The sequence below is a fragment of the Vipera ursinii genome (genome assembly GCF_947247035.1).
Source record: "Vipera ursinii genome assembly, chromosome: Z".
NCBI classification, from domain to species: domain Eukaryota; kingdom Metazoa; phylum Chordata; class Lepidosauria; order Squamata; family Viperidae; genus Vipera; species Vipera ursinii.
In genome coordinates, this window is record NC_139517.1 from 68,943,643 (window position 1) to 68,966,334 (window position 22,692).

A 22,692-nucleotide genomic window follows, 5' to 3' on the forward strand; every position below is an offset into this window, starting at 1 on the left:
GGGAGTGTAGGGCAGAGTTTTTATGGGGAGGTGGGGGGAAGTTGGGGGGAGGGGGTGGGAAGGGCGGGTTTTTGGGGGAGGTGGGGTCAATTTATGTTTAAAATGTATTGTAAAACTTTTCAATAAAAAAATGCTCTGCAGCTGTTCATCCCTATTCCACACTGTTAGGTGAGGTTCTGCTTTCTCCTTACCAATTGTAATATTAACTTCATGGAAGACTCATGTTTGGTTTCCAGGAGATTTCTATCCCTGTAAGCAAATCATGCCTGCAAAAAAGAGAAGAAAATACCTGCACAAAAAAGGATAGTTGACTCAAGGCTATGTGGTGCCCACACTGACTGCTGGCATTTCCTTCAGTCATAATAAAGACTTTCATTTTAAAAATGATTTAAAAGGAGGGGCAGCATGTGTATCTTTAAGTTTTGGCACCCTAGACCAGTGCGTGCCTGGCTTTCTGCTAAAGCCAGCCTTGCTTTGAAGATATAGTGCCAGAAGAGGGTAGTCCCTCAACATGCTGGTAGGAATTCAGCAGATAGCTAACTCTTCTGTGTGCCATGAATTGTCCAGATGGGAAATCCAGTGTTGGCATAAGGAGTTTGATCCTGACTGGCTCAAGATTGGCTCAGCCTTCCATCTTTTCAAGGTTGGGAAAATGAGGACCCAAATTGTTGGGGACAATATGCTAACTCTGTAAACCTCTTAGAGAAGCCTGTAAAGCACTGTGAAGCAGTATATAAGTCTAAGTGCTATTGCTATAAGATAGAAAGCGTTACCCCTAACGATAGCCCAATTTCTGTCTGCCTCATTGGTGCAGTACTGCAAGATGAACGCCATCTGTGAGCGTATATTCCTTGGCAACTACTGTAGTTAATGGACCATCTTTGTGTTATAGAAAACTCTTTTTCATTCCCCTTTGCTCTGCAGTCCTGTGCCAACACCCAAATTGTTCCTGAGAAAGAGTTCAGCAGTGTTTTTTCAAACTTGGGAGCTTTATGATGTGAAATTCTCTGCTGTCAGCACAAACCAGTTCTGCCCATTTTGAAGAGTATAGTGAAATTGGAGCTATTTAGCAGAACTTCCAATCATTCAGAGATACATGAATACAATTTTGATATTTTAAAGTATTTGTTGTGTAATTTGATACTATTTACTACTATTATATGCCTTAATGATTACAGTCCAGTTGCACTCACTTCCGTTATGATGAAGTGTTTTGAGAGATATTGTTTCATGCCTTCCCCCTACATTTGACTTATTACCGTTTGCTTATTGGAAGAACTGCTCTGTAAATGATGCACTTTCTTGTGTGCTTCATCTTAGTTTGGTGCACCTGGAAGAGATGAATACTCACTTGCAAATGCTGTTTGATTATTTTAGTTCAGCATTCAACACAGCAATTCCTCAGCATTTGGTGAATAAACTGGGCCTATTAGGTTTTAATACTTCCTTACCTAACTGGATACTTGACTTCTTATTGTTAGACCCTATTTTTTGTGAGTCGGAAGAAAAGTTTCCAATTCCATCTTTTTGAGTACAAGTCCCCACAGGGCTGTGTTTTGAGTTTGTTACTGTTCACCTTGATGACCCATGACTGCTGTGCTAAGTCAGCTACTAATCATATCATAAAGTATGCAGATGACATGGCAGGGATGGGTCTTATCTGGGATGATAATGAGGATTCTTATTTTTTTATTTTTTTTATTTTAATTCCATTTATATCACACCCTTCTCTGAAGACTCAGGGCAGCTTACAAGCTTAGCAGTAGCCTTCATTCTATGTATATGCCTGCTTATTAGGGCTTTCACACACACCCCAAGCGGCATTATTACAAAGTCAGCTTAATTGCCCCCAACAATCTGGGTCCTCATTTTACCTACCTCGGAAGGATGGAAGGCTGAGTCAACCTTGAGCCTGGTGGGATGCGAACCTGCACTAATTGCAGGCAGCTGGTGTTACTTAAGGAGGCATTAGCCCACTGCTCCACCAAGGCTCTTATAGGGAAGAGGTGAAGGCTTTGGTGGACTGGTGTGATAAAAATAACTTGGCTTTGAATGTTAATATAACAAAGGAGATCATTGTTGATTTTAGAAAGAGCTAGCATAGTCATACTCCACTTTGTATCAAGGCTGCCACTGTGGAGATGGCCAATAGTATTAAGTACCTAGGGGTGCAGATAACTAACAATCTGAAAAGTCTTGGTCTCTTCATATATTATCTTCAGTGAAGCATGCAAACCAATGTTTGCATATTTGCATTGGATGAGGACAGCACATCTTTCTCCTTCTGTCCTGGCCACTTTTTACAGAGGCACAATTGAGAGCATTTTAACAAACTGCATCATCGTTTGGTTTGATGGTAACAGTGCCTCAGATAGAAGGTCCATACAGAGAGTGGTAAGGACAGCTGAGAAGATTATAGGAAGCTCACTTCCCTTTATTCAGAATATTGTTTATAACTGCAATGTGCTTAGAGCTCAAACATACCCCACATGTGTTAGAGACCCCACGTACCCACTTCACAGTCTGTTTCTGTTGCTCCTCTCTGTGAGGAGGTTTCAAAGTATTTATAGCAGTAACAGCATTGTTCCTTATGCCATCTGTCTTGTAAATTCACTTTTTTTTCTGGCCATGTATATGTATACATTTGAACCAGACCAGGGGTCTGCAACCCCCGGTCCATTGACTGGTATGAGGCTGCAACATGCCAGCAACTGGTCTACACAAACAAGCAAAGTCCCATCTGTAGGATGTATTCTCCAGTCCGTAGAAAGACCTTTCTCCATGGAACTAGTCCCTGGTGCCCAAAAGGTTGGGGACCTCTGAACTAAACTGATGTTTCTCTGTGTCATATATGTGTGTGTTTGTGGGTATATGCATAATGGCATTTTTTTTTGAGAGCTTAATGCAATGAAATTTCATTTTAATGTATGCTGATTAGTGTATATTTAAAGTGACAATACAGTTTCTATTCTATGCTATGCTATGCTATGCTATGCTGTGCTATGCTATGCTATTCATCTTTTATGCTACACAGGTACACCTTGACTTACAAGCATTTGTGTAGCAACCACTTGAACTTACAACAGTACTGAAAAAAATATTTATGACTGGTTTCCATGATCATGTGATCAGGTGCTTAGTAACTGGCATGTATTTATGGCACTATCTCAGGGTCATGTGACCATAATTTGTAACCTTCCCAGCTGGCTTCTGAGAAGCAAAGTCAATGAAGAAAGCCAGACTTACTTAATAACTGCATGGTTTTCTGCATGATTTAACAACAGTAGTAAAAAGGTTGTAAAATGGGGCAAAAAACATTAACAATTGTCTTGCTTGTCAATGAAATTTTGGGCTGAATTGTGGTCATAAATAAAGTACTACCTGTATAAAACAAACACACCATTAGATATGATAGAATAATAAAAACCAAATAAATAAAACAAAGAGAGTGTGCATCAATGCTTCAGATAGTAATTGAAGAATTGCAAAAGAACCCTTCCCAATTTGGGAAATAAAAGGAAGGTAAAAATGCACATTAAAGTTTCCATCTATGATTATTACCAGAAAAAATATGTATTTTATTTGCTGTGACATTCTGTGAACCAAGAAACAATGTCATTTGAAGAAAGCTTGAAGACAGTAATGTTTTACACCTAAATGATATAGAAACTGCTAGTCCTAGTTCTGAAACACTGAAAAAATAATTATTACTGTGTTGTATACTTTTGATATATCATTTAATCTTTCAAACATATTTTTCTTTCAGCTGAGGAAAGGACCTCCTGTCCCACCACTGCCAAAACTCACACCAACGGCAGACATGCAACAAGAAAATATCATCAGTTTATTTGATGATAACTTCGTTCCAGAAATAAATGTGACAACTCCTTCACAGGTGAGTCAAGATTGAATGATATCAGTCTTCTCCAGCATCATGTATTCAACTTGTACAACTTGTTCATCCCAAACAAAAGGCATTGGCAACGTTGACTGGGAACCCTGGAAACATTTTTTGAATGGAGATGATAAGAATAGTGTCAACCTCCAGCTCGAATATTTATTTATTTATTTATTTATTTATTTATTTATTTATTTATTTATTATTTATTTATTTATTAATTATTGGGACTTATATGCTGCCCTATCTCCCGAAGGACTCAGGGCGGCTAACAACAATAAAATACAATAATACAAAAGTTAAAAAGAAATTAAATTAATAGCCCCAGTAGAATAAATTAAAATTAAAATTATGTTAAAAATTAAAAACATAATTAAAATCCCTGTCAGTCCAGGCCAGCCTGATGGAAAAGGAGTGTTTTGAGGCCGTGGCGAAAGGACCGGAGATCCGGGGCCATCCGAAGCTCAAGGGGGAGTTGGTTCCATAGGGATATGGAATATCCAAATAAAAGTCCATGATTACTTTCATTACTTTCATTTCTGAAAAGCTTACTGGTTTGTTGAATATATGGTGCATACAGGCTGGGAAACATGGTTCTAATCACTGACAAAATATTTTCCATTAATTTGAAACTGTTTTATACATTTAGGGATGAAACCTCTAGTTAATGCTCACAAAAACCTGGTGAAGTTTGGTAGTGAATCCCACAAACACTCTGGGTTTGGATAAGCATGATTAAAATTTGTTCAAGATGAGCACTGTTTATGTAAATGTCCATGATCCTTAGTCCTAACAGATTGTATTTATTTAAAGGAAAATACACACTTGATGAAGTATTAACTGAATCTGAGCTTGGGGCTAATAAAATCATTCATGAATTCCTCTCAAAATGGTTTGCATGAAACAATTGAAAGCTAATTCGGAAAAAGTTTGCTGTCCTATCCATTTCCTGTTATATCCATGGCAACTTTCTATGTTCTGAACTGACTTATGTCACTGGATTCCAATCTCTTTCCTTATTATTTGCCCTGACGTATATTTAATGAGGTAAATTATTTGTACATTCCAACTAAACATAATGTTTAAAAGATGTTGTAATTCCAACAGAATGAAGCTCCTGATGCTAAAAAAGAAGAGTCTTTGTTAGATTTGGACTTTGATCCTTTCAAGCCTGATAATGCATCTACTGTGGTAGCCCATTCCCCAATGTCTCAGGTATTATTAATATATGTGTGTGTATGTATGTGTGATAATGATATTATGGGCCCTATAATCAGAGTTTTTTATACCACAATCCTGTGGGAACCTACAAATGCAGTTTTAATTTATTAAAAGCAACTGGCTGACTCTTATGTTAAGGGCTATAAAGAAATGTAATAATTAAAAGGAAAATTTTGATATGGTTGGCTAATATAATTTGCAGTGATTGGCAATGGCTTAGGTGATGTCTTGCAGAAGCAGACAAAATTATGCAAAATAGGCTTAAAATCAACAATGAAAAATATGCAAAATTTTAGCCAGTTTACAAAATGTATGCTGATTACAGAATTCAGAACTTTTCTTAATGTTTAGCAACATACATCTGAAATGAAGTGAGTAACAGAAAGTATTGAGTAATGTGAGATTAGGCCATGTAGGGCTATTTGGAAACATAGCAGATTAACTATTTAGTCAATCCAAGTTCCAGGTTTCTCAAAGCACTTCACTTTTATATTTTATTAATGGACAGCTAATATTTCAATCCTACAAGTGTTAAAAGAAGTCTTAACAAAACACCTGTCATTAACAATACGTTTAAATTAAATATTTGTTTCTGGGACCTGGAGCCACTGACATTTAAAAATGCACTATTGTACATTGTTTCACAAATCATGTAAGAAAGTAGACTTCTATAGGTTTGACCAAAGATCTTATTCTCTACTTACATCTGATATTTTTTTAAAAAATGATTGCAATTTTTTCTGCTTATATTATGTATATTTTGTGTAGGTGTGGATGTGGGCTTGTGCACCTGCATGCATGCATACTATCAAATTAGGTTTTGACTCCTGGTAACTCCCTGGGTACAAATCTCTGCAGTTTTCTTGGTAAAATTTCAGAAGTGGTTTGCCATTGTCTCCTTTCTAGAGCTTTGTGCCTAAGACTGGATTAGGACTTACAAATTTCTAGTCTGATTGCGTAGGTACTACACCAGTCTTGCTCTCTACTCTATAATGCCAATTTGGCTTATGCAAATTGATGTAATAGAAAAGTTTGTAGAGAACTAAAACAAGATATACCATTCGTACACATGAATGGTAATAGATTACAATTTCAAAATAATACTTTTTTAAAAAAGTCACCTCTGCATATAAAAGTTTATACTGAATTACGATTTCCCACCTGGCCAATAACTATTTTATTTTATTTTTTAGTTTTATTGATTTGAGATGTTATAGTTTATATTTTGGTATAAAATGAAAGCGGAAAATAGCTTACAGAAAATTGAAAACTACAAAATCTTCATAACATTATAAATCATTAAAAAGCAAGCATAGACCTACTAGGGAAGCAAACTAAAAAAATATTCAGTGCAATAAGATAGCTTCCCTTTTAAAACCAGCCATTTTTCTATTTCATGTATCTGTATACTTTATATTGAAGACCTTGAGGACCAAGAAGGCCAAAGGGAGAATGAGGTGTGTCAATTAGCAAAGGCCTTCAAACTTGATATATGGGACAGGGAGGAGAAACATTGAGTGCAATTTGAGCTGGCACTATAAATAAGCTGAAGCTTGTTATAGTAAATGGTCTTATACTGTCAAACCTCCCCTTATACTTGAGATCAGTAAAGAAGTATTTGAGAAGTTTAAAGATATCATGGCAGAATTAAAACAGGCCACAGTTATTAATATCATTAATTTGCATATATAAATTGATTTTTAGTAAATGAAATATTTCATATTATCCAGGAAAAGAATACTTTACCCTGACATGATCCCAAATAGAAAGAGCTGTTCTTGAAAAGGTTGTTTTTATGATAGATGTCCTTGGTTACATACACTATGATTATCTTGTACTCTGTAAGTAAGTATACAGAGTACACATTAGAAATGAAACTGTGATAGGATTGAGAAACTAAAATTGAAGAATGTGTGGCAACAGAAAAACCGACTATATATTCACAGAAGAAATCTAAAAATTCAAGCAGGAATAGTTTCCTTAAATAAAACATACCATATAACAAGAAAACCTAGGGCACTTAGACACTGTTTTTGAAGAAAAAGAGAAAATATTTTTTTAAAAAATCTAAATGGCCCAAATAGAAATGAGCAATAATCACAGATGACCAAAGTATGATAGAAAATATTTAAGTAACAATTAGAGCTAAGGGGGGGGAGAGGAAGAAGGGAAGGGGGAGGAGATTAAAATGCTTTTTTCTTACAATTTTTTTCTTTATCTTTTTTGTTTTTGTTTTAAACGTTTTTACAATCTATTTTTAGCCATCAGATTTTTATTTCAACTTTTGCGATACAGACAATTCTTGACATAAAACCATTCATTTAGTGTCTGTTTGAAGTTACAAAAGTGATGAAAAAAGTGACTTATGACCAGTTTTCATACTTAATCAGTGGCGTAGCGTGGGTTGTCAGCACCCGGGGCAAGGCAAGCACTGCACCACACGCCTGGCGGTGGGCGGCGACATGGTGGCTCGGATCGGATTCGCACAGCCAGCACTGCAGTGAGAGAGAGTGAGCCAGCCAGGCAGGGGCAGAGACCTGCGAGTGTGAGCGTGCCCCCCCAGATGTTGCGCCCGGTGCGGCCGGCCCCCCCTGCACCCCCCACGCTATGCCACTGCACATGACTGTTGTGGCATCCCCATGATCACATGATCGAAATTGGGTTGCTTGGCATGTATTTCTGAGAGTTGCATCATATACAGGTGAAACTCGAAAAATTACAATATCGTGCAAAAGTTCATTTATTTCAGTAATGCAACTTAAAAGGGGAAACTAATATATGAGATAGACTCATTACATGCAAAGCAAGATAGTTCAAGCCATGATTTGTCATAATTGTGATGATTATGGTGTATAGCTCATGAAAACCCCAAATCCACAATCTCAGAAAATTAGAATATTACATGCAATCAATAAAACAAGGAGTATACATAGAACAATATCGGGCCTCTGAAAAGTATAAGCATGCATATGTACTCAGTACTTGGTTTGGGCCCCTTTTGCAGCAATTACTGCCTCAATGCGGCGTGGCATGGAAGCTATCAGCCTGTGGCACTGCTGAGGTGTTATGGAAGACCAGGATGCTTCAATAGCGGCCTTCAGCTCTTCTGCATTGTTGGGTCTCATGTCTCTCATCTTTCTCTTGGCAATGCCCCATAGATTCTCTATGGGGTTCAGGTCAGGCGAGCTTGCTGGCCAATCAAGCACAGCAATCCCACGGTCGTTGAACCAGGTTTTGGTGCTTTTAGCAGTGTGGGCAGGTGCCAAGTCCTGTTGGAAAATGAAGTCAGCATCCCTATAAAGCTCGTCTGCGGAAGGATGCATGAAGTGCTCCAAAATCTCCTGGTAGATGACTGCATTGACCCTGGACTTAATGAAGCACAGTGGACCAACACCAGCAGATGACATGGCTCCCCAAATCAACACAGACTGTGGAAACTTCACACTGGACTTCAAGCATCTTGCAGTGTGTGGCTCTCCATTCTTCCTTCAGACTCTGGGTCCTTGGTTTCCAAATGAGATTTATTTATTTATTTATTTTTGGGACTTATATGCCGCCCTATCTCCCAAAGGACTCAGGGCGGCTTACAACAATAAAAAACAATACAAAAATTAAAAAATGAATTAAATAACAGCCCCAAAATAAATTAACTACAGTTAAAAATTAAAACATATTTAAAAACCCATCATCAATCCAGGTCAGCCTGATGGAAGAGAAAAGTTTTGAGGTCGCGGCGAAAGGACCGGAGGTCCGGGGCCATCCGAAGCTCAAGGGGAAGCTGGTTCCAAAGGGCTGGTGCTTCCACAGAGAAGGCCCTCCCCCTGGGGGTCGCCAGCCGACATTGTCTGGCCGACGGCACCCTGACGAGGCCCTCTCTGTGTGAGCGCACTGGGCGATGGGAAGTCGTCCCCGGTAGCAGACGGTCCTGCAAGTATCCCGGGCCTAAGCCATGTAGGGCTTTAAAGGTAAGTATCAGCACCTTAAATCAAAAGTTGCAAAAGTTGCTCTCATCAGAAAAGAGGACTTTGGACCACTGAGCAACAGACCAGGTCTGTTTTTCTTTAGCCCAGGTAAGACGCTTCTGACATTGTTTGTTGTTCAGGAGCAGCTTGACAAGAGGAATACAAAATTTGAAGCCCATGTCCAGGATCCGTCTGTGTGTGGTGGCTCTTGATGCTCTGACTCTAGCCTCAGTCCACTCCTTGTGAAAGTCCCCAACACTTTTGAATGGCCTTTTCCTGACAATCCTCTCCAGGCTGCGGTCATCCCTGCTGCTTGTGCACCTTTTTCTTCCACACTTTCCCCTTCCACATAACTTTCTATTAATGTGCTTTGATACAGCACTTTGGGAACATCCAACTTCTTTTGCAATTACCTTTTGAGGCTTTCCCTCCTTATGGAGGGTGTCAATGATGGTTTTCTGCACAACTGTCAGGTCAGCAGTCTTCCCCATGATTGTGATTCCTACTGAACCAGACTGAGAGACCATTTAAAGGCTCAGGAACCCTTTGCAGGTGTTATGGCTTAATTAGCTGATTAGAGTGGGACAGTTTGAGCCTAGAATATTGCACCTTTTCACGATATTCTAATTTTCTGAGATTGTGGATTTGGGGTTTTCATGAGCTGTATGCCATAATCATCACAATTATGACAAATCACGGCTTGAACTATCTTGCTTTGCATGTAATGAGTCTATCTCATATATTAGTTTCCCCTTTTAAGTTGCATTACTGAAATAAATGAACTTTTGCACGATATTCTAATTTTTCGAGTTTCACTTGTAATCTTCCTGGATGGTTTCCAACAAGCAAAGAAACCAGATTCACTTAACAACCCCATGATTTGCTTAATAATTGCAGTGATTTACTTAATGACTGGGGCAGAAATTTTATAAAATGAAGCAAAGCCCACTTAACAACTGCCTTGTTTAGCCACAGAAATTTGGGGCTCAGTTGTTGTTATAAGTCAAGGACTACCTGTAGCGTAAATTTCATTTTATGTATGCCTGTGTATTCTTTTCCTTTTTTGTTTGTTGCTATTATTTTATTTTCTTAATTTTAAAAAAAATGATTAAAAATAAGGAATGTGATTGTTCAGTCTGGTAGATTATGCTTTTGAGAACTAGTGGTTTGCCACAAGTGGTGGGTTTAACGGCAAACCTGTTGGAGAATTACACTTTTAAGAGATAAAAGTTGGAATTCCTTTTCAGTGGATAAAACAAATATAAATGTTTGGAATATGGTGTGGGGTGGGCTAGTATGCATCCAGATCCATTGCTCTAATCTATAACTACTCCTTTGCCAACTTTGGTTAAGCACATGTATAATCACATTATTATCTAATTATACTTTACAGCACATAAAAAAGATGTACAAATGAGGTTTTGAACATTGTCCTTCTTTCCCCTTCTCAGACGCTACCCTGGGATCTGTGGACGGTATGGTTGGCTTTTATTTCTTTTTATCTTATTATTGTTTTGCATTTCAGTGGTAACTTCAATGTTCAAAATATGTCAATTCAAAAAAGTTGACTACATTTTGCGAGACAAGTTATGGAAAGAAATAAGGAAGGAAGGAATAAATAACAGTTAAAAGTTGCTTTCTGTACTCAGATTTTAATTTAATTTGAGAAATCTACGAGGACACCTTCTGTATTTTTGTAGTAGCCTCAACATTTTGAAATTATCTTGCTTTAACAAGAAATTAAATATGCCACACAGGATTATTTAATAGAGGCAAAATAGTATCTGTTGATAATCTATAAATAATATTTACATCACCTTCTTAAACTATAAATTATTCCACTAATATGTGATAACAAAATTTAAGAATATAAACTGCTTTAATATTAAAGAGCTCTGAGTATTGTAATAATTTTTTTGTAGATACCAATTTTAATACTGACAGAAATTATGCTGACATGGAAATTCAACTGTTGCTTGTGAATTTATTGTGAATTTATTAAGAATTACAGAAAACAATTTAATGAATTCCACACTGATGGAAAGATGCAGACTCTTTGGTTACATTAATATTATCCATAAATTACTGATACAGATGCCCTGTACCATAAATTTGTAAATGAATATTAAACAAACGTAATTCAAAGGAAGATCATGTTATTAGATTAATTGGTTTTATTGCTTTAGTTCACTGAATAGTCTCTACCCAATGGAAACCATCTTTATCTGCATTTCAGACTGACCATGAAACAAAAACTTGAAACATTTTAATTATTCTGTTACACACACACACACACACACACACACACACACACACACACACACACCAAATCTAGAAATGCCATAAAAGCAGTGGTGGGATTCAGCTGGTTCGCACCACTTTGGCAGAACCAGTAGCTAATTTTTTGTTGCCCAGGCCCAGAATGGACTTCCAGAAGCAGCATCCACACAGAGAACCGGTTGTTCACATATTTAAATCCCACCATTGCTTAAAAAGTCATTTTACTGGTTGAACAGAGCAAGGCTGATGCTCATTATCCCTCTCTCTAACATGGACTGTGTCCTGGCTTTGCTGCTCCATTGTCTCAATTTGTAATACCTTCTTGATGTTCTTTGAGCTCAGTTGATTCTTTGCAGACATTTGTTTCCCAACTAAGTAGCATCTTCAATATAAAAAGGGTGAAGGGTTTGCTTTGTTTATATACAGTAGATTACTCTGTTAGTAATGGTGGGGGTGTTGTTTTCTGGTTGGTAGTTCCTTGTTTGGTCTGTTTTCTGCTTGATTGTTTGACTGACTTGATAGTTCCTTAAGGTATTGTTTCCTGCTTGATTGTTTGTCTGGAATTAATACTGGGTTTATCCTGTTATTGGGTGATTGATTGCTGGTAAGACATGTTCTGGTCTTTTTGTTTCCTTTTTAGCTTTTTAAAATCTTTTGACTAGTGTGTAAATGTTGTTTATTTCTATGTGCCTGTTGATGACTGATTTTTTTTGAGTACCAAGCTTCTAGGAATTTCTCAGCATTTTTGGATTTGGATTGAACTGGAATGCTCATAGCTTCCCAGTTGAAAATATGGTTCTGTTCATGTATTGTGAAATTAAGGCATTTTCATTGTGTCTTCTGACAGCTAGTTGGTGTTTTTGGATGCACTCTGAGTCTTTCACTTCATTTAACATATTTCTTTTCAGTAACATGGTGAAATATCCTCTCCATTTTCTCTTATCTTTTTTTCAAATATTCTCTCCTCACAGACCAATAATGAGATGGTGCAGCCGGTAAGCAGTTGCTTTCTTCAAATGTAGATTTCCCTTACAGATATTATAAATTGTATTAATTCCTTAATTGAGTCAGTTAAGTTTGAGTTCTATATGTTTTTTCTCCCTGAGATCATCTTTATCTTGCTCATCTTGTTTTTTTTCTTTACTTTCCTACCTATTTAAAGCCTGACTCTCCAAAAAGTCTTTCCCTGTATAACCTGGTCATGGAGGAAAATCCAGACAGTGGGTCAGCAGAAGATCTTAACAAGCCCCAAACTGATTTAGGTTCACTCAATGTGGGCCTAGAGCCAGATTCCTTCAAGAAGGCAGCCAGTGAGGGCCAGGAAAGAACTGCTGATGGTCCTATGCCTTTTCTTCAGGCAGAGGAAATCTCAGCAGAATCATCTGATATGCTAGCTACTCCTATTTTGCCTCCTGTAGGCGAGCATGAAGATGGTGCATCATGGACAGCTTATGCAAATGAACGTGAAGCCACTTTCTTAAGACCATGCCTGGACATTAGTCATAGTGGAGATGATGGCACTGATCTGGTGAAGAATAACCAGCTTTTAGTGAGCGAAACTTTGTCTGAGAAGTCTTCAGTGAAAATTGACAGCTTTTCGGATGCAGAGCCATTTAGTGTGGAAATGACAAAAGAGGCGAATCTGGGCTTAGAAGACTCTTTCTGGACAAATACGGACCCATGTGAAAAGGTAGACATCAGAGGTGCTAAACTCAAGGAATTCCGTAAATCTTTAGATGAAATTGAATGTCTTAAAGCCTTAGGACAACTGGATAATGATGCTGTAAAAAAGACTGAGGTAGAAATTAGACAAGATTTAGAATGCACCAATGGGCAACGTGAAACTGATAGTTGTCCCCAGAAATTTGATATAGAATTTAATAGGGCTGATATGGTTAAGGAGATAGTTGAAAGAGATTTCAAGAACATGAGCAGCTCTACAGCTCTAGAACATAATAGACTTGAAATGGAAAATGCTTCGTGTTCACTGAATCAGGATCCTGAAGAAATATGTGAGGGTAAGAGGGCCATAAAAGGCACACAGGAAAGTGATATGACAAGTATTACAGGAATTCTTAACCTCCAAGTCAAAGATAAATTTGAGATTGGAAATCTTGGGAATGATTTTGAAGCAAAAGAGGCAGAAGAGCTTTGCAAAAAAAATGAAGACTGTGGCCTCAATATCTCTCAAGAGAATAAAGATATTGAATGTCAAGCTACCTTTATATCCCTTGACAAGGATATGACTTTGCAGCATAGGTTTAAGAATCCAACTAATGCATATTTCAGTAGTTCTGAGTTAGAGAGTATGGAAGGTGAATTGGCAGATAGGGAAATGTTTTGTGTGCCTGAAGAAGCTAACTTTGGTTTACCCAAGGTGTTGGAGACAGAACCCTGGGATGACAGCTGGGATCCTACATTTAGTTCTGATTCCTTTTTCAGCCAGTCAAATAGCTATGATTCCTGTCCCTTTCCTCCCACACAAGACTCTCTAGATGGAAACTTGGACAACCTATGGCCAGGTTTCATGCAAGATTTAGGAGAATTAAACAATAGCTGGGGGACTGCTTGTGCAATGACCAGTCAGCAGAATAAGGAAGCATCTTTACAGCAAGGATCATCCGGGGAAGAGACAAACATTAGCACCTGTGGATCAAACAAGATAAATAGCCCATTAATTCTGTTCCAAATGGGAAACTCTGGAAAGGCTAGCACCGGAAACTTCACTAGTCCCAAAGAAAATGAGGCCAACAGCTCAGATTTATCTGAAGATGAAATTGCTAACCGGAGATATGGAGTGTTATACCAAGAAATTGAGGCTGATAAAGAAGAGGTACCTACCCTATTATATAGCATAGTTTAGAAAAGAGAGATTCCCTAGGAGGTGATATTTACCTTTATTTAACCTTGTATTTTATGAATAGTCCTTATCTTTCCTTTGCTAATCTGTGTAGTCATGCATTCATGGCATAATTCAAGCATGTAATTATGCTAGGTTGACCACAAAGAAGTTGACTGTTGAATATGCCATCTTATTTTATACTACATCTTGTTTTGGAATATTGCTTTTAGACAGTTTTATGTTGCTGGCATCTTTTCCAATTATCAATGTGTTTCATTGTGCTTTCTTTTTATTTTTTATTTTATTGTCATTCTTTCCCTTCACTTTAAAAGATGTTTATGTTTGGGCCATGTACAAACAAAACTTTGATATTAAAATCTATTCTTCTAATTTGGCCTAGGCATCAAGCAATGCTTTTAATGGATTTGCACAGGTAAGGAGTAACTTTGTTTTATTTATATATCTATTTATCTAAAATATTTTTATAGCCATTCATCTTAAAACACATCTTTGGGAGCTCACAACAACAATAAAACCCTAGATCCATTTTTTTAAAAAAATAAAACAAAAACTTAGCACCTCAGTGATTGTCTTTGCCTCAACAACCAACCCAAGGCATCCTTATTCTATCCCAGAGTAAAAAGTCAGATCTTGATGGACTCCCAGAAGACTAAAAAGGTTGGGGCCTCCTGGAAAGAGGGTGTACTATAAAGTAGGCGAAGCCATGGAAAAGTGCCTTTCTGATGTCCTCCTAGATAGAAAGATTTCAGGGAACACACCTGGAGAGTGCTTATCCTGTTTTATCAGCAGATACTGTCAGGGACAAGCTATCTCACAAACAGTTCCTGTGCCATGTAGGGCTATAAAAGTGATATCAGAGTCTTTAATTTCACCTGGAAGGAAACTGTTGGGCAACACAGGTGTAACATAGGGAAATCTTGAAGCACCCAGCACTATGTGTGCCCATGTTCTAGACCAATTGCTGCTCTTTGGTAGTCGTCAAGGGCAGCCCCATGTAAATATATTGGAGCAACACAAACAGGAAATGACTAAGATATAAGGCTTCCCAGTCCATGAAAGGATACAATTTGGACTCAAGATGAATCTACATATGGCTGCCAATTGCTTATTGAGCAGGACCTGTGAGTCTAGGACGCCCTCAAATTGCACAGAAGTTCAACCAAGACAGCGCTACCTTATCAGAGTAAAACATGAATATCACCAAACCCTGGGGGAGGGTGGGACCACAAATATTCTATCTTCACAGGGTTGATGTTAGTTTTTCCTTATCCAGACAGACTCCAGGCACTTGGTCAGCACTGCAATAGAATCCTTTGCCCTACCAGGAATGAAGATATCTATCCTGTGCCATCAAATGACCTCAGTGAACAATTTCATGTAAATGTTAAAGAGGAGAAGTGAGAGACCTCTGAGGCACCTCACAGTGCAGGGTCTAAGGGCTTGATCTCTCCCTATAACACTGACTGGAGCCAGCTGCAGAGAAAGGAGAACATTGCAAAACAGTGCTTCTCACTGCCAACCCCCAAAGCCTGTCTAGAAGGACACCCTGATTGATGATATTGGAACCTCTGAGAGATCCAGAAGTGGAATTGTTCCATCACTTTCATCCTGAGCCCCCCAAAGGTCATCAGCAAGCATGACATTCTGTATCAATACTGTACACCAGGCTGTACCTACATTAAAAAGACTACAGATAAACCATTTCATTCAGAATGCTTTGAAACTGAGCGCCAATGACTCTCTCAACAAATTTTCCCCCAAAAGAGAGATTGGACTGGGTGAAAAATTTCTCATACAATTGGGTCCAAAGATGGCCTCTTGAGAAAAAAGCACAGTACTGCCTCTTCAAGGCAGGTTGCACCACCTTCTCCCTCAAAGAAGCATAAGCCACTGTTGGACCCAGTGACATGCCATTTCCCAGGACGTAGCTGACCAGCAAAGGCATGAGTCCAGCAGAGAGATGGCTGAATTCAACTGCACCTGTTAGGAGTTCATTAAGGCCCTGCCTTTTCCTGGACTTTCCTGGACAGTCTCAAAAAAACGTTATCTGGGTTAAGAAACAGTAGAGAAGCAACAGTGGTCTGCCTTCATGCCACTGTCTCAAATATCTATTGCCCTAAGTCTGTGTGGCTGCCCTGCTGATCCAGGAAAAGATACCACTTCTTTAAGAAGTCGGAATCATTGCAAATGCTCACATCAAATCCAAATATTACATACCTCTGATATGGTTGAATTTTTAAAATCTTTGCTTTAAATTTGCTTCCATAAAAACACTGGAAATACAAATATTTAATGTGTTCCCCCCTATTTAACACTACTATTCTTTGTTAAATTAATGTGCATTAGTTGGCTATCACAGTCAAGCTGAGAGGTATTGTGGAGCTTGGTGTCTTGTTAAACAAAAATTTGGCTATCTTGTTGCCTTATAAGCTGTTACTACATCTTTAAATTTAAGGCCTCCAAATTGGACTACATCAGATTCCAAATCTTAGCTAAGATGCTGTATCAGGTTATGCAAACCAGTCAGCTATTATTGCCCTTAACATTATTCATAAAAACTGCAATTTGATTAAAGATACTCAGCCTAGGATCATATGAAGACCCTATAAGTAATCTTTAACTTATGACCATAATTGAGCCTGGAATTACAGTTATAAATTGTGCCAATCATTAAGTAAGTGACCACATGACCATGCCTGCTTGTACAACTTTTTTGCAGCAGTCATAAATTGAACATGGTAATCATAAAGTGAATGCTACCATTGTTAAGCAAACACCATAGTTGTTAGCAAAATGTGCTGTCTGCAATGGGAATTTTTTTTTGCTGGAAACCTTTTTTTGATACAAACACTAGTTTCTGTAAAAATAAATGTAAATTGCAGTCCCATGATTGCAGGATATTGCAAATGGCCATAAATTCAAACCATGTGCCCAAAATATGATCATGTGACCATAGGAGAAGGTGGCCATTGGAACTTCAAATCTGAGTCGAATGTAGTCCTGGGGAGGTCCACTGTAACTTTGAATAGTCACTGAATGATTAGTCATACTGTAAATCAAGGACTACGTGTACTGAAGTCAATGATCATTGACATATGAAATGCAGTATTATATTTAATAGATGCCTTATAAATGAAAAAGCAACTCAAAGTACTACCCAAGAAACATTAATGTAAAAATGCTATAATAATGAATGGCATTGAATTAAAGCTGCTGTTTAATAAAAAAATATAATAGAAAAGTTTTAATGTCCTACAACAAGCTTTATAGTATTAATTTAGAGTGCCACATTTGATTACAAAGTCAGTTTAATTCTGGAAGGAATGTTTTTGCAAATCTCAGCTCCCAGCTTCCATACTAGAAGCTTGCTAAACTCACCAAGAACCATAAAAAAATGATGTCGATTATCAAATGCTGGGAAAATGTTAAATTAAATAAGAAGACAAAATTAGAATTGTATGTTTTGGGGAATAGTTTTGTCATAGTTTTTGTACATAAATTTTAGTAGGTTTTTAAATGCTGATGCTTAAATAATCTTCTGGATTTATCTTTTCTACGTATATGTATGTTCTCAGGACACCTCCCTGTTTTCAATGCAGCCAAGTCAGGATGTTACAGATAGTATGGTAAGTTGTTGCTTTTTGTATCAACTTGTATTAAACTCACTTTCTAATCATTTTTGGAAATAGCCATCTTAAAGTTATTAGAGACTTTCAGAACAAGAAGTTTAAAAAATGTTCATAGGATGTGTTCAACAAAGAAACTTAATTTTAAGCCTAATAGCTTAAAGTATTTAGTAAAAAGCTAAATAAAATTTTAATCTAAGAAAGTTATAAACGGGTTAGTCCAGATAAATTTGGAATATTTACTTTTATTGTGAAATTTTGGCTATCCTGCATAATAACATAGAGAAGTGATAATTTTAAAAACTTGATACTAGAGGAGACTAAAGATTCTAAGCAGGAAAAAAAATACAAGCCTCTTCTTAGTGTGAGTTAATACTGGAACTTACAAAATGACACATAACATTATAACAGTAATATTAAAGAAAATATTTGAAGAATAGACCCAGAAGTTAGTACCGGTAACTACAATACCAGTAATTCCAGCAATAACGTCTGCTTTTATGGATGGACTATATCTAAAAGATGTCAGTGAAGGAATGACAGATATGGAACACATTTTATCTGACAAGACAATAATGAAAGTACAAATGAATGCCAAAAGAATCATTTGGAAAAGGATATCCAAATAAAACCTGGTAAAAGTTTTAAAATGTAAATTAAAAAGACAACAATAAATGATAAACCAAGAAAATAATCTGGAAAATGTTTTGTTGTTGTATCTACAAAAGAGGCTTATTAAAGCCTTGAATAAATCTGTATGATGGTATGAAGAAGAATTGAAGAGATATCAAACACTTTATGGACTTTTTGCTGACACCTGGAGTGAAAAGTTTATGTTTATGAATTTGCTTATAAATGAGGAATGAGATATGAAATTAAGAGGTATCTCCCTGCAACTGCATAGGAAACGAAAAATTATTAAATTTCTTTATACTTGTTGTGATGAGGTTGGAAGTCACTTCTTTATACAGATAGTCCTTCATATATGACCAGTCACTTAACCGCTGTTTAAACTTATGACAACCCCCCCACCCCCAAAGCTACATACAACCCCATTTTTTATGTAATAATTTCTGTAATAGTATTTTTGAGAAAAACAAAGGAATAGCACTAAAAACAATTTTGAATACAAATAAAGCTGTTATTAGGGGCTATTTTGTACAATACTGTAGTAAACTGAGGAAGAAGGCACAAGAGAAAACACCCGCAATTGCCATCAAAGACTTGAATTTCATGTCAAATTAAACTCTTACCGGTACAGCAGCAGTTATCTATCTACAGTAAAAGAAATGGAACCTAAATTGAATTATACCAAACAAAAGAATTTTAAATTTATAAATAAACCATGGAAATGGTTGGCTGAAGCTCCAAGAACGAGATATGGTTTATCAAATAACATGGCTGTTGAAAAACTTTCCATCAGTACTACTCATGTTTCTATAAAAGACATTTCCCTGGAAAAAAAACCAGTGTGACATCAAAAAATAAAATTTCCTATGATTCATAGACATGCAAAGACAGATTACAACAATATTGGATAAATAGATTGAAAATAATTTTACAAGATTTATTTATTAAAACCATCATGGATTTTTACCTAAATGACAACTAAAAAGTAACGTGAACACAGCTTTTGACCTTATAGAGTATTTGGAACAGCATAATGAAAAACAAGTTGCATTAATCTTTTTAGATGCAAAGATAATGTTGGTTATCCCTTTTTACTTACAGTTCTAGAAGCTTTCAATTTTCATGAGAACTTTTTAAAATGAGAAAAATTGATAAATGTTACAGAAAGCACAAATTATTGTAAATGGAAATTTAACAACACTGTGTACGATCTCCCCAAAAGACCCCACAACAAGGATTCCTACTATATATATATATATAAAAATTCCATTTATATCCCGCCCTTCTCCGAAGACTCAGGGCGGCTTACAAGGCTGATTTTAGGATTAATAAACAAAAAACCAAAGATACTAACAAAAACATCATGATATACGATCAATTAGAATCAGTGTTAAAATGGGTTTCAGGATTGAGATAAAAATAAAATATTTTGGTATTAACTTGATAAATATGAACTGTATGTTTTTCAGAATACTGGAATTAAGTTATGATATCTGAATAACCAATGTATTACCAAATTATTACTCTCTTGCCAAAACCTATATGACTATGGAACTGCATCTGGCAATAAAATTTCTGGTTATTCAGGTGCACATCCAAGTGGATGCTGATATGGGCTCATTGCCCCATGATTGGGAGTGATATCCAGCTGTAGTTTCCAGATGTCCATCGAGAGGATCGGCTAAGACTGAATCTCTTTGCAACGTGGGCCATCAACTGTTTTCTTCTATTTCAGTGGAGACAGTAAATGTCTTCCAATTTCTGTGCTTCCTCATCATTCTATATTTATTTTCATTGTTTCTACTGCTCATTGTTCTTTTGACAATTACCAGCGTGGATGGCCTTCTAATTCTTCCTGGTAGCTCTGCCACCTAATCCTGGATTTGTGTCCCTTTTTCTTTGAGCCCAAGAACTTCATCATATTTCATTTTGACCAGATCATCTCATGATATATTGGGAGAAATCCAGCATCTTAATTTCTAAATACACCATTTGGAGAATCTATCAGAGGGTAAATTGTCTGAAATATTGCAACCAAAATGTTCTGTCCTGAAGATGAATAATTGTAAATGTTGTCGAATTTTTAATTTTACTTCAGCAAGAAATATAGATTTTCATGAATATGCCATCTACATATATGGAGTTTTGAGTTTCCCTTATCTGTTTGACTTTTTGGATTTATTTAGCAATAATTTATTTTGTTCATGTTTTTACTGAAATAGTTTCTCATTTTTCTCAGCTGCTGATTTTTTTAAAGAGATGGTTGAATGTATCCCTAGTCTTGTGTCAGCTTCCTATGAGGTTTTTGCATTGACTATAGTACTTCAAAAGCTTTTGAGCTTACCCATTAGACTTGTAGTCAAGAAACATTGCTTCTTTACTTATAAGCACATTAAACTGCTATTCCAGTGAGCATTATGCTCCACTGAACTTTATTTTTTGTTTTAATCTAAGAATATTCTGTTATGTTTCTTAGTGTTTCACAGAAAAAGTTATTTTATTTGGGCCCTACTGCACAATTTCACAAACATCCTTATTTCTTTATATGCTTTCATGACCCTTGCAATAACTAATCAGCGTTATCCCAGCAGTTGTCAAAATTCAGAGTAGCCATTAAGTTCTTCTAAAAAACCCTGCCTGCTTGTATTCCAGAATATCTGACAAAGCAGTTATATTAATATGAAAGAACCTGTTAAGTCACTACCATCAATATTTACTATTTGCTAATGTTTACAGCACTCCTGAAAATCATTTATCCCTTTTTCAGAAATTGAGCAACTGCTTTGTACATTCCCATGTCCTCCAACACTGTTTTGGATTTGAAGGAAAAAACACTACACACTCATTTTCAATCGCACTATAGTTGTCTCTCCTTTCAAATAGGAAATAGAAATACTAGAACTCTATTGATAAAAATAGATAAAAACTATATCAAATAGAATTAAGGTGGAGCAATATAAAGTTTCTTTCTTACAATTTTCTGTTTTCTGGGCTAAGCTCATATTTCATTAACTGTTGTGTATTTTCTTCAGCACCATCTCTGTACTCCTCTATTATGTATGATTTGATTGTTAGAACAGAACATGATGATCAGCACTGCAATTATATTTGATTATTCCAGGTTTAGGATTCATCAGATAGTGTGAATCCAGACATTAAGCTTTATCTGCTTTTCCTAATTAAAGGCTGAAGCAGAAGCTCCACCTCTGGAAATTCAGGCAGAGGAAGACATCAATATGGCTGCCTCTGATACCAAGCCAGAAGCACAGGCTCTGGAGGCTGATAACTCCACAGCTGAAACTGTGGTGAGTAATTGGCATTCTATGTACCGTCATGCTAATCCATGTAATTGTTTTCATTTATTTACACTTCTCATTTCATCTACTTGGTTCGCTATCATATTCTGAAGTGATTTTAGAATTGATTATCACTAATTATTATAGATACAACCAGTAGGGAAAATCTTCACTTGGGTCTTTACTATTTGATGAGAGGATTGGACCTGTCCCACCAAGACCAATGTTCAAATCTCATTCTAAGCATCAGGGGCATTGGGTAGGGTAAAGAAGTCAGGATGGTAGGCAAAACCACATAATCAAACCCACTTGTTTATAAACATGTGTAAAGTTTTTCTTTTATTTTTGTTTTATACTTCATAGTTGCTGGGATTTATACATAAACAGCAACTCTGAGAATTAAAGAAATGGTATTTTTCTTGCATTACCATAAATCATCAAAATCATTTCACAATATGAAATATCCTTTGCTTCCTAATTTGCTCACCATTCTTTTGTTTTTAATCCATAGCATGTTACAATTCAACATCAGTTGCTTATGATAACTGCATAGGATATCTCCTTATTTGCACATCATGTAAGCAGAGTTGGTTGTGGTTAATATTTGAATCACCAGGAAATACCAGGATTGTAGGATAAATTGAAATGTGTATATATGTGTAAATAAATGAATCAATAAATCTCCAGAAGACTATCTAGCAAATCGTACCTTAGTGTTGCAAAGGAGAAATATATGCTATAGCTTCCAGCAACTGGCACTGAGAGGCATCCTCTTAGTATACTGATGGCAAAAGACATATTTCCACTGAAAATCATAGGTAAACCTTTCTCCCAGGATTTTGTCTGCACTTTCTTTTAAAAGCTCTTTTATTTATTATAGGATTGGATATATTATTAAAAAGGATCTATGTGAATA

At 36.6% G+C, this 22,692-nt stretch overlaps 1 protein-coding gene across 1 annotated transcript in view; it reads left to right on the forward strand.

The window, feature by feature from the left end:
• AMPH (amphiphysin) overlaps positions 1-22,692 on the forward strand; it is a gene marked incomplete at its 5' end in the record, with an annotated part of 111,302 nt that overhangs the window by 82,541 nt on the left and 6,069 nt on the right. Inside the window, 8 exons of the mRNA XM_083377580.1 lie at positions 3,767-3,895; positions 5,006-5,113; positions 10,533-10,556; positions 12,333-12,356; positions 12,524-14,194; positions 14,604-14,636; positions 17,800-17,850; positions 21,666-21,785. Of these exons, the coding sequence (XP_083233706.1) occupies positions 3,767-3,895; positions 5,006-5,113; positions 10,533-10,556; positions 12,333-12,356; positions 12,524-14,194; positions 14,604-14,636; positions 17,800-17,850; positions 21,666-21,785 (2,160 nt within the window). The remainder of the gene's footprint in view (positions 1-3,766; positions 3,896-5,005; positions 5,114-10,532; positions 10,557-12,332; positions 12,357-12,523; positions 14,195-14,603; positions 14,637-17,799; positions 17,851-21,665; positions 21,786-22,692) is intronic.